The sequence below is a fragment of the Rhamphochromis longiceps genome, linkage group LG6 (assembly GCF_057381845.1).
Source record: "Rhamphochromis longiceps isolate RC_006_pf linkage group LG6, R_longiceps_female_GT1.1, whole genome shotgun sequence".
NCBI classification, from domain to species: domain Eukaryota; kingdom Metazoa; phylum Chordata; class Actinopteri; order Cichliformes; family Cichlidae; genus Rhamphochromis; species Rhamphochromis longiceps.
The window spans coordinates 31,989,987-32,006,605 of NC_140562.1; the positions used below are offsets into that span (position 1 = coordinate 31,989,987).

At 39.0% G+C, this 16,619-nt stretch overlaps 1 protein-coding gene across 1 annotated transcript in view; it reads left to right on the plus strand.

Annotated features, from left to right (window-relative positions):
• The window catches only part of cygb2 (cytoglobin 2), a 34,743-nt gene extending 18,610 nt beyond the window's left edge, over nt 1–16,133 (plus strand). Inside the window, exons 2-3 of the mRNA XM_085408656.1 lie at nt 8,887–9,118; nt 14,806–16,133. Of these exons, the coding sequence (XP_085264782.1) occupies nt 8,887–9,118; nt 14,806–14,970 (397 nt within the window). The 3' untranslated portion in view covers nt 14,971–16,133. The remainder of the gene's footprint in view (nt 1–8,886; nt 9,119–14,805) is intronic.
• Nucleotides 16,134–16,619: the final 486 nt, after the last annotated feature.

Genomic DNA, 16,619 nt, shown 5'->3' on the forward strand with positions numbered 1-16,619 from the left:
CTTGCCCTGCGCTGAGTGAATCTGCATTCGACTACTCCGCCTAGGCTGCACTGTCGAGCGCAGATCCACTGAGCGCTCAACACAGACAGCATCGTCAGAAGGAAAGTTGATAAAATAAATTACAAATTTTGTATTGTTCGATACATATGCGTACCGAACCGAAAGCACTGTATCGAACGGTTCAATATCGATACGAGTATCGTTGCACCCCTAATTATATGTATATATATATATATATATATATATATATATATATATATATATATATATATATATGTGTGTATGTATGTATGTATGTATGTATGTATGTATGTATGTATGTATGTGTGTGTGTGTGTGTGTGTGTGTGTGTGTGTGTGTGTGTGTGTGTATTTACTATCATGTCCTAAATAAGAACATTAATAGACAGGTTGTATACTGGCTTCAGAATTTATTTATTTTTTTCATGCTTTGCAATTACAGAAAATGTGTATTGTAATTATTGTGGCATATGTATGTATACCTATGTAATGTATCCCTGCCTTAACAGGTGGGGTAATCTGAACAAAACTTTGCATGCACGTTGTCACACTTACTGCGATTATTGAGATCTGTTTTCTAAAAAGGTTCATTATAAATCCGAATTCTTTGGATGAAAATGTGATGTCACGTTCTCTGTTTGCATTTGTTTCATGTGTCATGTTCAACTTAACGGTCATCAAAATTTGTATGTGGAACAGAATTTTGTTCAAGTTACCAATAAATGTGGATTTAGAGACTCAGGGAAAGATAGTGATCTACAGCAAGAAGGGAAAAATCAATGAAAGTGGACATTGCTGGGGAAAACAAGACACAGGTGCAAACAATCAAGACAGGAGGTGAAGTAAAGCACAAGACAACAGAGGCAAGTAACTGCCAAAATAGAAGAGGAAGTGAGATTACATACGCAGGGAAAAATAGACTCAAGAATAAAGTTAAAGAGAAATTGACACAGGGAGGTGAGACAGAAGACACTGCAGTAAACAAATAAAACTGTAAAGTTGAGACTAAATTATATGATAAACTAAAAGTTCCAAAAATGCTCAAGAAGAAATGAAGATCAATAAATAAAATTATGGACATCTGAAAAAAACCCTCAAAAGTTAAAGAAAACCTAAAGTCAGACCCAGGGTCATGATAGCCAGGCCTGGGGAGGGTAAAGCAGACACTTCAACCGTAAAAATATGTGTGTGCTGACAACTGATCATTTTTCTCGTCACACTGAAAGATTTACAGCTATTATTTACATATAAAGTGAATTAAAGGACAGCTAGCATTTCCTCTGTAGACTTTTATTAAATAGTGATCTGGTTCAGCCGGTTTAATATATTTAACTATCCTCCATCTTGTTACATAACAGTCACACTTTTTCCCCCTGTGTCTTGTGAATCATTCAAAAAAATTAAAATTCCTGAGATACAGGGCTGAATAATGCTTAGGCCAAAACAAATGTGCCTGAAATAAAATTAAAAAAAAGAAACAGTTGAATCATTCAAATCTTTAGAGTCTGTTTTTGAAACTGTGACAGAGCCTTTTGTGCGCTGAGATTTCAGATCAGAACAAGGTTTTTTTCTGTGCAAAGTGATGTTCCCCTTGTATTCCTGCCATGTTTCTTGTAATGTACTATACAACCATGGCTTGGCTACAGAGAATTAAACATTTATCATTCCAACACAAGAGGATTGGCACAGAAACAATTTTTTTCTACAGAGAAAACATCAGAGAGAAGTCTTGTTTTCTCTAAGCGCTACAGTTAACTTTCATGTTTGTCTAAGCAGAGTAGAGAGCATCTGAATTATAAAGACTGTTTACGTATCGTGACAGCTGGTAGAGCCAAGCTAGAGGCTCTGCATGCGACACAAGTGTTTGTAAGCCTAGCATGACACAGGATCTGGGGGATGTGGATGCATTGTCGCAGAGCTGCTGAGGGCAAAACTCCAGCGGGGAAATAACGGTACGAGGAATTTAGTTAGCTCAAGCAATGAGAAGAATTAAACTGGGCCAGAGCAGAAGTGTGTGTGTGTGTGTGCGTATTTAAATCCAGCTGTTTCAGTCACTGCACTCATTGTATGTAAATTTCAAAAGCGTTGTGTTAACAGCTACGCTTTACATTGTCTGTGAAAACCAGCAGTACTTAATCTGTGCCATCCTCCTGCAGCCAGGCTTGTGGAAACGCTCTCACACACGCACACCGAGCTGCTGCGAGGCCACAGGCTGCTGCGATGAAAACTGTCAAACCCTTTGTCAAAACAAATCTTTGTGACTAGAATCCCACAAGATGTTTTAGTTTCTCTTTGTTTATCTCCATACTTAAGTCTACCATGGTGGTTGAAGAATGGAATTTACTTCACCTAAAATAACTCTGATTTTAGGTACTGGTCAGAACTCAAACCCACTACAGGGACATCAGAGATAAATCATTTTGTTCTGTAGTAGAGCTTTGAGGCAAATCTTTGAAAATACTTGCTTCCTTCTCTGTTTGAGAACAATGTTCTGCTTCCCTGTCAGATTCATCAGTTGGTTGGTTGGTTTGCCACTTTTGGTCGGGACTGAAATGTCCAGTGCTATGAACCTCTGTATTTATGGTCACGAGTAAAACTGATGATTATGAGGACATAATTTAACTAGAACCTTTTTGTGTAATCAAATGCATTCACCAGGCACTTCATTAGGCACTCCTCTTCACCTGCCTGTTAATGCAAATATCTAATTAGCCAAACAAATGTTCAAGCTGGGGGTGGTAATGCTGTGAGGGATCTTTTCTCAGCACACTTTGGACCCTGAGCCTAGTTCTGCCAGAGGTTTCCTTCTGTTTACAAAAAACATCACCAAAGTGCTTGCTCATAGGGGATCATCTGCTTGTTGGGGTTTCATTGTATTATTGTAGGGTGTTTACCTTACATTATCAAGCGCCATGAGGCAACTGTTGTTGTGATTTCGCATTATATCAATAAAATTGAATTGAATCGAGCAGGATAATGCTCTTCATGTCACAGACTTCAAATTCTCTCAACAAGTTTCTTGAACATGAAAATGAGTTAATTGTACTCCAACGGCCTCCACAGTCACCAGCTCTGAATCCCACAGAGCAGCTTTGGTCTTTGGATATGTTAGAACGAGAAATCCACATCACGGACGTGCAGCCAACAAATCTGAAGCAACAGTGTGATGCTATGATGTCATCATAGACCAAAATCTGTAAAGCACGTTTAGAGCATCTTGTTGAAACCTTGCCATGAAAAATGAAGCGACTTCTGAAGGAAAAATTTAGCACCACCAAACAAAGAGTGCAATGAGTCTACGCGCAAACCTATGACATTTCTAACATTGGGGCGATCGTGGCTCAAGAGTTGGGAGTTCGCCTTGTAATCGGAAGGCTGCCGGTTCGAGCCCCAGCTTGGTCAGTCTCGGTCGTTGTGTCCTTGGGCAAGACACTTCACTCGTTGCCTACTGGTGGTGGTTAGAGGGCCCCGATGGCGCCAGTGTCCAGCAGCCTCGCCTCTGTCAGTGCGCCCCAGGGTGGCTGTGACTACAATGTAGCTTACCATCACCAGTGTGTGAATGGGTGGATGACTGGTTGTGTAAAGCGCTTTGGGGTCCTTAGGGACTAGTAAAGCGCTATACAAATACAGGCCATTTAACATTAAGTCTAAAGCTAGGGTTTTAAAACATAACATATTATGCTCAAAATAAAACCGCATGCTTAAAAATGTTTGAGGCACTAGCACTGTGCATCTGTCTCTCTTTGTAACACTCAACAGTAGTCACCCATCATGCTTGGATTAAATATAATTTTTCCATCCCTTTTATATCTTGTTCTTTTCCCATGCTCATCACTGACATGAAACTGACAGATCTGGTGGAAAAAAAGCTGAGTGCAGAATGTAAAAAGTGAAATTCTGGCACTCATTAGCTGATATGTCTTCAGCATGTTAAAGCTCAGCATAACTGTGTGCTCTGTGACTGCCAGGAAAATTTTTGGACAACCTGCACTAATGCTCCCTGTGCTGCTGATTCAGTCAAGCATCGGTTCACAGGATCAGCAAAAAGGGCTTCTTTAATATTTTGGCTTCACTTGTCTGGAGATCAAACTTATTTTTTAATTTCTGAACGCCATTGCTCTTTATGTCCAGTCATTGTAATTGTCTACTACTTGGAACATCATAACTAAAAAAAAAAGGGACGTACTAGACAAAAACTGTTTTCAGATTTGGAGTCAGCAAGTGAAATTAAAGTACAGGTGAAAGAAATAGATTTAGAGTTTTAACAGGAATAGGGACGACATTAAAAATAAAACTGTCTTGTCTGTTTTCATTTTAAAGCGAAAACATCAGATCAGAAATTATCTCCGTCCTCACATTTAATGCAGGATTTCTGAATAATGGAAAATGTTTCAGCTGGCATTGTGCGTGAACATTAGAGGATGTCAGGGTGCAGTGTGAAGGTTTGGCAGAATAATGCAGGTCTCACCTTTCCAACGCGCTCCTATTGAGTCCGATCATTCACACCATTCATGCTGGAAGCTGTGGACAAATAAAACACATTTGTGATTTCAACAAATGGGGCTTCGCCAACATTGAATGTACGAGCTGGATGTTCCTCAAAATATTTTTTGATGTGTTGTGACCAAATTATAGGTACTTTAAATGTTTTCTGTGGACTCTCGCATTAAAAGCCATTATGTACTGCTTCACAAACAACTCACATGAATTCAACAAGGTCAAGGCAAACGTATCTTCTACAGCAGTGCTAAAAAATATGCATCTCTAAATATCTCCATTTACTAACATGGTATAATGTTTAAAATGTTACATTTATGTTTTAAATAAATGGACTTTAAAGGCTTTAAGATACAGCAGTTTCTTACAGATGCCTTATTGAGATCGCTGGTTTAAATGCTACAACAAAATGTGGCTCCAAAATGCTCAAAGTGGTCCAAGATGCTCATCTTTTTGAGGCTGAAATTTTAAGTCAGTTGTTACCAATCAGTTCAATCATATTGCTGAATGTTCAAATTATTCCCTACTGCAAAGAGCCAATATATTGAGTGATAAAACTAAACATTTTTCAGATGTAACATAGCTGTAAATAACTGTAAACAAAAGATGGACAAAGCCAACGTGACATCACCCAGTGGATGGTGAAGTCAGGATTGGAAGTTTTAATTTATTTCAGCATGAGTTTTTTGTTTTGTTAAGAGGGTGGAGCGAGGAAGATCACGGGAAAAATATGGATGGAATAATAATAAAAATGTTGTGTAGTCCCATTTAAAGAGGGAGATCTGCATCAGATCGAGATCAAGACAAATTCTTGCAAATTAGTGCTAGAAATGCAAAATTAGAATTAAACATTGGAGGACAAACAAATAAGCACAGTGAGCCATATTCTTTTTTAGACAACAGAAAACTGCATTACACTGACAGCCAAGCAGGAAGCTACCTGCTCACGATCAAAGGGAACGCACCTTTGAGCCTTAGAAGAATTTATATTAAAAATAAATCACCATTTATTTTCATCATAATTCTGTCTGTATTTTTGAATCTTTAATATTTTGTGTTTTTACCTCTGTGATATGAATAAAAAAGGCTGAGTCGTAATTTATCAGCTAACACAAGTGAGCTAGGGCAACAAGATGAGTTTATAAACTGTACAGGTGCAATACACAATCCCACATACCAGCTAATCAAGGTTAAGCAACAGTCTAAAAAAAGCCAAACCCTATAATTGTACTCACCAAACATAAACATCTTGGGTGGTCTGCACCTTGCAGCCATGATATTAGTCAGAAAATCTGTAAAAAATACTCCAAAAGTCTTCAACCGCACAAACACAGCAAAGAGAGCCAACTTAATGAAGATAGCCATTCATCTCAGAGTTCATATGAAGAGGGAAAATATCCAAGACCAAATCTGTTTTTCCAAATCTGTAAATGCTGTTTAATGCTGTAAACGTAGACATTATACCATGGCAGTCTGAGGATTCACTTGCTTTGGAATCAGTGGCCTTAAGAGGAATTCAGTTTCTGCCACTTCTGAGTTTGCTTCACTTTTAGGATTTTTTTAAAATTTTTTAAATTATTATTTTATTTTTAGAAAATAAGTAGTTCCCAGTCTGCTGCACGTGGTTGTGGCATTCATTCTAAAATGAACTGCTAAGCCCCGTTTACATAGGCCCAGTGATTGGCCTGTGATCCCATTGTGACCAATTTCAGTGGTTACCAAGTAGCATACAGTGCTACTATGACTGTTGAGAAACTGTGACAAATGTAGCACAAACAGGAAACAGACTGTTCACCTTCAAAGTAAAAGTTGTTCTTTTAGTGGTAAAACAGCTTTTACCTAGAAGGCAACTGGATCTTGTTTGTGTCAAGCATCGTTGCTGTTTGGGGCTATTTGAGTGCTTGCAGACAAGTCAGCATCTTCCATGCAACTGTGGCAACTCTAGCAACCAAAGCAATCACAATGAGGTTTTTGTTGCAGGGCACTGTTTGCCAAAGATTTTACTAAAGGGAAACCAAAAACCTTGAGCAGTTACTCTCGTACCAGTTGTGGAATACGTCCAGAGGATTGCTAAGTTGGTTCCCAATCAGCCTAACATGCCCAAAAAAACATCAATCGCATATAGTTCATTCAAACCGGCCATGCCACCTGCATATGTCACCAGTTTGCTTGATAATATTTATTTGAGAAGGCAAACAATTATCTTTTACCTTTCAGTTAAATCTCAGCATACATACACACACATACACATAACTAGGATATTGCTGAAGCTAAACAACATACATGCTTTAACATGTATTTCTAATATTACAACCTCTGTAGGTGTCTTTCAGCGTGCTACAGTCTGATACACCACGCTTGAAAATTAAACGGCACTCTTCAGCCCACCTGCATCCAATTACACTCAAAGAGCCTGATCAGTCTTGACTGCAGTGTCTCATCAGTGCTTCTGTAATGTAAAGGTTTCTGCTGGGAACTTCCTGCTGCATGGATGGTGCCAAGGCGAATTAAACACTTTACAGAAAGGAATTGCACTTTTTGTCAAAAACTTAGAAAGAGAGAGAGGGAGAGACTGGTTGATTAAAATTTATGGCATGTAGAGAGTTTAAAAGCTTTGGGGTATCATTGGGATGATAGTTTTAGTGGCTAAATGGCTTTGGGTCATTCATTTCATGTGTAAATTTGGATAAAGCCAAAGTCGACACATTCTTCAAATGCAAGTGTGCTTCTCATTATGATATATTGCCGCTGCTGTTATTGCCGTTGTCTAATGGGATTTGTGCCAATAAAGCCTTGCTAGATGTTTTAGCTGTCACAGATATTCAAATGTAAACAACAGCATGAAGATTATTTGTTGCTCCTGTTTTCCTAATTCTTTTGTTCCTTGTAATATATGGTTTCAGGGTTTTAAATCTTCTTTTCCTCATTCTTTGTGAAATTCCTCTGGAAGTGCAGTGTATATATTTTCCATTTCAAAGAAATCCTGTTAGTACACTTACTGTCGGTGAGCAGAGAAGAACACTGATTACTTCATTCCACTTTGTAAAAGTTTATTTTTTTTCTTGTTTCTCTGTTTCAAAGACTTTAAAACCACATTTTCTCTCCACGGAAAATGTGTGAATTCAATCAAATGTTCCTCAGAGTCTTCAGTTATTTAAATAACAAGCTTTTTATCTTCAAGGCTTTAAAATGTTATATACTGAATCCTGTAATTGTCCTTAATGATTACAGTGGACATGTCAAATCTTTGTCCCCAAGTCATCAGAGTCTTAAAGGATGACACCTTGAAAGTGTAGTGGAAACTTTGGGGCTTTCTTTTTATGGCATTAATCATAAATGAGCCAGCTGCAAGTGCAGTTTTGGCCCCTTTTCTGCTATTTGCTGGATGATCAGACATTATAGGCTTTGCAGCCACGAGTGAGAAGATGGTTGCCTGCCCATGATCTTTGTGTGTGTGTGTTGGCATGTTGGCAGCCGTTTACCTCATCAATACAGGAGCGGACTTTTGTTCCATTTGACTCACGCCATCATTGTCTTGTATTAACACCTTCAGGAGATCCAGAACACTGCAGCAAAAATACTAACTGGAACTGGAAAGGGGACCCATATGTTTCCCATATTAGCTTTTCTTCTTTTGCTCCCTGTTAAAGTCAGAATTGAATTTTGCTTACAAACATGTTTTTCCTCACATCTCGAATAATCCTACCACGTCATATCTTAATGAACTCATTTGCTCTTTACTCTTTCCCCTTCCCCAAATGCCTCCCTGAGCCTGGTTTTGTAGGACATTTTTGTTCAAATCGAGTTTTTCCTTCCTACCATCACCAAGTGCTTATTTATAGGGGTCTGTGTGGTTGTTTGAGTTTCTTTCTAATATTTTACCTTACAATATAAACCACCTTAAGGCGACCAATTAAAATCTAATTGAACTATGGAGCTCCTGAATTTTGATAGAAATGGAAATACAGTTCAATCTCAACTATTATTTTTAACTTACAGTCATATGTTTGAGTACAAGCTTTTGATGAATGAGGGGTTCGGGACGATAAGCCGTATTTTATTCTGAATCTTTCCCTCATTTGATTTTTTAAGTCTGTGTAGAAAAATAACAAAAACTGTAAACAATAACTGACTTTTGCTACTTTTAGAAATGGTAGTTTTAGAAAGGGGTGCTGCATATATTATTATGTGGTTATTCGTGGTTCCCAAGTAAAAATCAGAAATTGATCAGCAGACTTCATCCTCTGTGGACAGTACTAGTCCAAAATGTAAAAACACTGACGTATTCATTCACACACATCAACCTGGAATGTAAAAAAAAATAATTTTGCTTTCATATTTTAATGATGAATTTTATTCACCTCTTTAGGTTTTTTGTCAACTTCCCATCGGCCAAACAGTATTTTAGCCAGTTTCAGCACCTGGAGGATCCTGAGGAGATGGCACGGAGCAGCCAACTCCGGCAGCATGCCTGCAGGGTGATGAATGCCATCAACAGTGTGGTGGAAAACCTCCACGACCCTGAGAAGGTGTCGTCGGTGCTGGCCCTGGTGGGAAAAGCCCACGCTATCAAACACAAAGTGGAACCCGTGTACTTTAAGGTAACTTTCGAAAATGACCCGTTTTTTGGGCTTTTTTTTTTCAGACTTTGTTTTAAACACTTTTAAACATGTTGTCTGCGAAACAAAGCACGGCAAAAGATTATTGTCAGGGGTTCTCTATCCTGAATAACTAGCAGTTTAATAAAGGTATTTTCTTGCTTCAGCAGCCCCTTCAATTATCAAAGCAGCCCAAAGAATTGTCTCATTACCAGTCTAATATCATGGGGGATATTTCACTTTTGCCACTTTACTCAGGACAGAATTCCTGTTTTACTTGTTTTTCTGTTTTATTTCTCAAATGTAGCTGCAGTGTTTTGCTTTGTGTGTGTTTTTAATAGAAATACTTCAAGCTTTTGTGAAGCTGGAGGCTTCAATCTTTACTTAGACACATGCAAACAAATTATGGAAGAATTTTATGGAGCATCAAGTTTATCTTGTAATCGTTGTTCTGTATAATGTAAAAACATGCATGGGCATAAAAACCAATAATAACAAATGCATTAATTTAGTCCCAGATCTTTAACCCTGTGTTGAGTTTTATTTTTGGATTTATGATTTGTTCTTTTGGATTTAAGGAATATTTATGTTCTAGCTCTATATTTGCCTTGAGTTTAGTATTTCTTAGAGCCTTGTAGTTATTTATATTTCTAGCTCTTGCTTCTTGTTTTATTACTTCATGTAGTAAACCACTTGTCTGTTCCATAAAATTGCCGTTACTGGAGTTGTTGGAGCTCTGTGCGCAGTAGCGTGAATGACAGAGACATTCAGACGTGTAACCTGTATAGAGCAGCTTGTCTTGCGCTTAACAAGAATAAGCTGCATAAAAGTCTTTGGTACAACATTAGTTACATTTTTAGATGTCTGTAAATTCTCTCTCTTTCTATAGTTATGCTACATGCTTCCATGTGCTCAATTTAGCTCAGTCGCAGCTGACCACGCCTCGAGAGGTCTTTGCGCAGCAGACATTCTGTCACAACAAATTTTTACTGGAACCTGAGATCCTACCATAATCATTGAGACGCTAGAAGACTTATCAACAGATGCATCGATAAATGCACTTAGATGCTTCATTAGCCTGAGAGGAGCTGTTTGCCAACTCACTGTAATCAGGGCACAAACTTCGAAGGAGCTAAAAATGAATTCAGAGAAGCTCTCAAGTAATGTGACATACAGGCACTGGAAGCTTTCCTGGTAGACAGATAGTGGGAGTTCATTTTCAATGCTCCTTCTGCAAGTCATGCAGGTGGCGTCTGGGAACGCCACATTTGGACCATTCATAACATGCTGAACGCCACTACTGCTCAGTGTGCAGGAGGATGATGGCTCTCTTTGAACTCTGTTTTGTGAAGCCAAGTCTATTGTAAATAGTCACCTCTTGACTGTTGATGGTATCAGTTACCCAAAGGCAACTGAACCTCTCAATCCAAACCATCTTATAATAATGAAATCCAAAGCTGCCCTAACACCACCTGGGAAATTTGTGAAAGAAGCAGTTTGTTGCCTTTCGTGTTCATTCTGTCCTAGTCTCATCTCTGTGTCTTATCATCAGTTGTATCTCCATATTTTGTTACCCTTTCTGTCTCCTTTTGTGTCCCGTTCCATTGTTTGTTCTGCCAAGCTTGTACGTCTTAGTCCTGGTCTCAGCATATGTTACTTCCTGTTTTATTTTGATAGTCCCTTGCTCATGTGCTTCCTCTTTTTGCTTTGTTTTGCCACATTCTGTTCAGCTGTGCTCCCAGGTGTCTCCACTCTGCCCTAATCTCCTCTTGTGTACATATTATCTGTGTGTCCTTCTTTTCTCTCATGGTGTGTGTGCCTCTGTCCATCTGTTTAGCCTCAAGCTTGTTCCTTTTCAACCCTGTGTTGCTTTTGCTAGCATAGATAAAGCTGTGATTTTAAGTTTGCTTCCATCTGTTGAGTCCTGCACTCTGGGTCCACTCTCTGCCTGCCAGACATTCTGATCATGATGTTTACATTACTAATCCTAACCCTAACACAGACGCAGGAACACAGACGCAGGAAGACTGATCTTAAAGCAAGCTGTTTGAAATAATTCAAAAGGTAAAACACAAGTCCAAAAAGAGAACCTGGAAAAATACAGAAACAAAAGCTTGAAAACACATGGAGAAGGATCCAACAGTGCCTGGATCGGGGAAGGATTGGGGAAGTGGAGAGAGATGAGGAAAATGAAACAGTTGAACTAGATCACAGACGAGACACAAGACGAGACAAGGGAAGCACGCTGGAAGCAAAGCACAAGGAACACTAATTCACAAGATAAAACAGGAAGTGGGAAAATGCATACAGGGATTTACTACAGGAGACTTGACAGAAGAGGATAGAGCACTGTGGGAAGAATTAAACTCCCACTATTAAACTGAGGCAATTAAGGGGGAAATACATGAAGCTATCTATACACTAAGAAAACAAAGAATCGTGGAATATTGAGCATTCCCTAATCTTTTAACAATAGTCCATAAACATCTGACAAATGAGAAGACCAACGGCTGGACTTTTGGGAGAGGGATGTCCTATCCTCATCTGATATAAGATTCCGTCCTTTATTTAGCAGGGGAACAATCCTTCTGAAAATCTACACCCTGGAGTTTTTCAGAAAATTAGTTTTCAGTGATTTATATGTGGACGAACAGTCCAAATTCCTGAAAAAAGACACGTGTATATATGCGGAGAGCTGTGACACTAATAAGTCCTGTTAAGATCAAATCTCCTTTACAAGTGAGAGAAATGCCAGGTGGCAGCTTTTTGGTCCCATAACATATCAACCACTGCAACAAAAAAAGTGAAACAAATACATTATATAGAAAAACCCACAACAGTAAAATAACAGCGGCCACTTAAGAAACAACTACATGCCGCAGGAGTTAATGTCTCTCTCACACTATCCCAAATATCCTCCTCTGTCACACCAACTCTCTGCATTGCCTCCTTCACTACATCTATGAATCTCCTCTGAATCTTTTCCTCCCGACTAGCAGCTCAATATTCAACATCCTTTCTCCAATATTTCCACTGTCCACATTACCATCATGTGAACCTTCTCTCTTGCTATCTTTTTAAATTAAAAAAAGTTTTATGCACAATTTAAAAAAACAAACAAACAACCAAAAACCCCCCCCCAAAAAACCCAGCAACAACATCAGTCTTTACTTTGCCTATAGCTTTCTGTAAAAACTTATATGTGTAAGGTGCTTCACAAGTAAATACAGTTTTCCACAAACCTGGAGCACATTAAAAAGTTAGCTTTTAGAGAAGCGTAGACAGAATCAGAACCAATTAAAAATGTCTTAAACTCATTTTTGTATACAGCTCATGTTTTTACATAACACTTGTGTTACATTCAGTGTTCCTCCTGCTCCATCTGACGGGGGAAGTAGATTATTTCTCTTCAAGTCTTCTGAATGTTGTGTTGGTTCATAAACGCAACAGTAACGAGAGAAAACTCTACCACCAATTAGACCTGCATTGATCACTCTGTGAATAGGTCATTAAAAAAATTAGTCCCACTGTATATTCCTTGAATTTTCAACCTCACGTGTTCAACGCCCGACTTTTTTTTTTTTTTTTTTTTTTTAGGCCAGTCATACATTTCATACTTCCTGTTTTTTTTCATAATGTGTCACATTATGGCCTGAAGTTTTTTTTGTGTGTTTTTTTTTTTTTAAGGTTGGCTTAATAGCTGAGACAAAACTGAAACTGACAGCCAGGTGGTAAAACTGAAGGTGCTGCACATATAAGTGAGAAAAAACTAAGAAGCTCTGTACAAGGAACAGTGGGGAGATATGGGAACAAGAAACAAGCAACAACGACTGAAGGAGAACATCCAGATGTTTGTCCAAGCGAATTAGGTACCAAACAAACACAATGACCTGATAATCACCTCTGAGGACTGTATACTGCAACATTTATGTTTGAGAAATATAAAACAAAACCGCAGTGACTCAAGGAAGCACCAAGTTGCTTCCTGAATGTCCAAACGCTCCGTACAGACATCGATACAACCAGAAGTCCTTAGATCTAATAACTGGATGAAATACGAGAGCCCACACTGTTCACTGATCACATTCTTCATGCCAGCCACTGGGCAGGATACAGAAATAAATCCTACCAGATCATCATCAACTACCTTTATTCATTTAGTTTAATAAGATAAAGGGTTTGTGGCATAGTGGTGCCGCAGTTAACACTGTTGCCTCACAGCAAGACGGTCCTGGGTTTGAGTCCACTAGCAAGCTGGAGACACCCCAGTGTGGAGCTTGATGCTCTCCCTGTGCCTCCCACAGTCCAAAGACTTACACGTTGGGTTATTTGGTAATTCTTAACTCCAACTGTCGTCACATTTGAGTGACAGTTAGCCTCACCTTCAAGTTGATTAGATAATTTCTAATCTGTGGTCTTACGAATGGGAAGATTAGGTCTTTTACTCTGTACAATATATTCTCTCACCCAAGTAAACTGAAGGCCATACGTTCATGTAAAGGATGTTTTTAGAAAGAGGGAGACAAAGTGGATATCCTCTACTGCCATTGAAGATTGTTTAGAAGAAAACAAAGCCTCATATGCTTTGACAGTTTAGCAATAATCCCCCCCCCCCCCCACCAACCAACCAAAAAACCCAAACCAACCAACCAAACAAAGAAAAACCCCAACACAAAACAAACAAAGATACATTTATGTCCTAAAAGCTTCAACCTCTCCAGCACGTTCCCAGCATGTTTTGTGCTTCCTCCTATGGAGACGTCATGTGTTCAGCTCCATATAGGATGTAGTCTTGGACTCTACTGGAACAGCTTTTACATAAATCACATTAATAATAATTAATTATTTTTACCTGTTCATAACAAACCTTAAACACACTATTTTAGTCCACGTTTTATGAGAAGCTAAGCCTTGCTTCAGCCTCTGTTCTAAAACGAGCTGTTGTAGCTCCTTGCAAACAGAAGGCTTGAATAGATGGTAGGCGGGGCTTCTGTGCTCAGAGCCGGAGCTATGTGTCTGAGGTGACCATGTTCGGCATATCCCCTCTTTGTTGCAAATCTGTAACAAATTACTTTATGTCTCCAGGTAAAACCACACAAAGAGGGCTATAGTTTTGATTTTGCCAGCACGGTAACTTTCATCCATATCACATTCATGCAGCTGCTCAGCCGATAGAAATCCTTTTGTTTGGTGTCACATAACATGTCAAATATGACTCAAAGCTTTGATAGAACCCCCCCCCCCCCCCCTCATAACCTCGTGTTGAGAAGCTTTTGTTAAATCAGCATCAGCAGTTTGGTTTTATTGCCCCAGTTCTGCCCAGGTCAGCTGACTTTATGGCGGGCTGCCACACTTACACTGAGCTTTCTCTCTCTGTGCTTTTGCTTTAGCCACCTCTGCTGCTCTTTCTCTCGACTTTGTCATTTCTGTTCCTTTGTTTCGCCTGTCCACCCACTGCTTTCATGTTTTACAGTTATCATTTTCAATTCTCACCTGTCTCGCCCACTTCTCTGTAACGCTGAAATGAATTCCTATTTCTCCATCACGCTGTTCCCGCTTTACCCACAGAACACAATTTTTCTGCATTACTTGCACCCCCGCCCTTATTATCTCAATAGCCACATTTCCCCTCGCTCTCCGTCTCTCTGTGGCTCGCTTAATGAAATTTGTTTGTCACCTCTTCCTCTCAGATCCTGAGCAGTGTGATGCTGGAGGTGTTTTCTGAAGATTTCCCAGAATTCTTCACGGCAGAGGTGCAGATGGTGTGGACCAAACTGATGGGGGCGGTGTACTGGCATGTGACGGGGGCCTACACAGAGGTGGGCTGGCTCCAGGTCTCCAGCTCGGCAGTGTGAAGAGTCGGGAAGAAGAGGTGGTAAAGAAGTTTTCAGTGGACTCAATGAAGTTTAAAGAGAGGCAAAATAATGTGTTTAAAATGTTGATGGAGATTTTGCGACGATGGTTTCACAGACATGGATCAGATTAACATGGTAATCCGTGCAATTTTGTTTCTTTATTCAACTTCTTTTGGATGCATTTTGGTGCTAAGCTTTGCACGTCTCGGAGATCAGATCAGTTGGACACCAAGTAATGTAGCCAAACATTTTTATTTAACTGCTGTTAGATTTCCACTTACATCAGTGGCGCTCTGCTGTGTTATCACTGCTAAGGCTAACTATCAGTTCGACATCCGCACACACTGCTGTTGCTGCCAGAGGCACACAACCAGTCACTTTCTGTGTAGCATAAAATCTTCCTTTTTATACACCTGCTGAGATAAGACTGCTTCAAAAGTGTTAATGAACTTCTAAAATCAATTAAAAGGTGACCAATCCTTCTGTTTGTAAGCCTGTCAAGCTTTGCATTCTTGCAAAGGGCTCAAAATTGTAGCAGTGGCAGATGCACTTTATTTAGAGACAGATGAGGATAAAAGCAGAATTTGCTAATCGACATTAGCTGTGCAAGTTAATATATTTCTAGAGTTGTAAATATGAAGTGCAACTGCAGCCTGCAAGACCATTATGGCTTTTGCCATAATGGTCCACTTGATGGTCATATTTTATTTTTATTTTTTATTTTTCCTTGTATGATGGTATCTTATGGAGTCTTTAATACCTGTCAAAACACAGCATTTTTTTCCCAGACAAAAATTACTGAAAAAGATCACTTTTTGTCAGCTAACAATAACTAGAGATGGGCCGATGGGGACGTTGTTTCCATGTAAAACAGAGATCCAGCTAAATGGACAAATTAAATGCATGTGTCCTTGTTCCTTTTAAAACAAAGATAATTGACTGACAGCTAATCGATTTACTACAAAACTGTTAATGGTCATTTATAGTTCTTCTCCATTTATGCAAACTACTGATGATTGTTTTTAAAATAAATAAAACAATTTCAGACATTTATCTTTTCAAAATCCCTGCATCTTAAAACAGTTTAGAGTACAACAACAACAACGAATGAGAGAATTTTAGCTTATTCTTACATTTTTTTCATATTAAACAGTAAAAGGTGAAATTTAATTGTATTATATTTGATTATATCACCTATGTTTGAATAGGTTTTGAATACATATGCTTGTTCTAATGATCTAATCGGTTGCTGAACGTGGATCTCTTGCTAGAAAAGTAGGTCCAGGGTCGAGAATGTTTGCTTGGTATGTTCCCGCAGTCTTTGTCCCCCAGACGTTTATGGTACATAATAGGAACCTCTTGGAACTTGTTACAGGGGTTAGCCTTAGGAGGAACTCTCTCAAAGCTAAATAAAATGGGATTGTGTGACTGCACAGCTAATTTGAAGCCTTGCTTGAATGAAAAATAGACATCCATGAAAACTGTCATTTAAAATGTGTCAAATTCTACCCAAACGCAGCAAAAGGTCTAATGTGTTTTATCAGAATACTGTAGAAAAAAATCCCACCCCACCACATCCAGAAACACAAAGCTTGACAGGCACGCTCTTACGAACATGTATTTTATCCATCTGGAGCAAGAAAAGACGT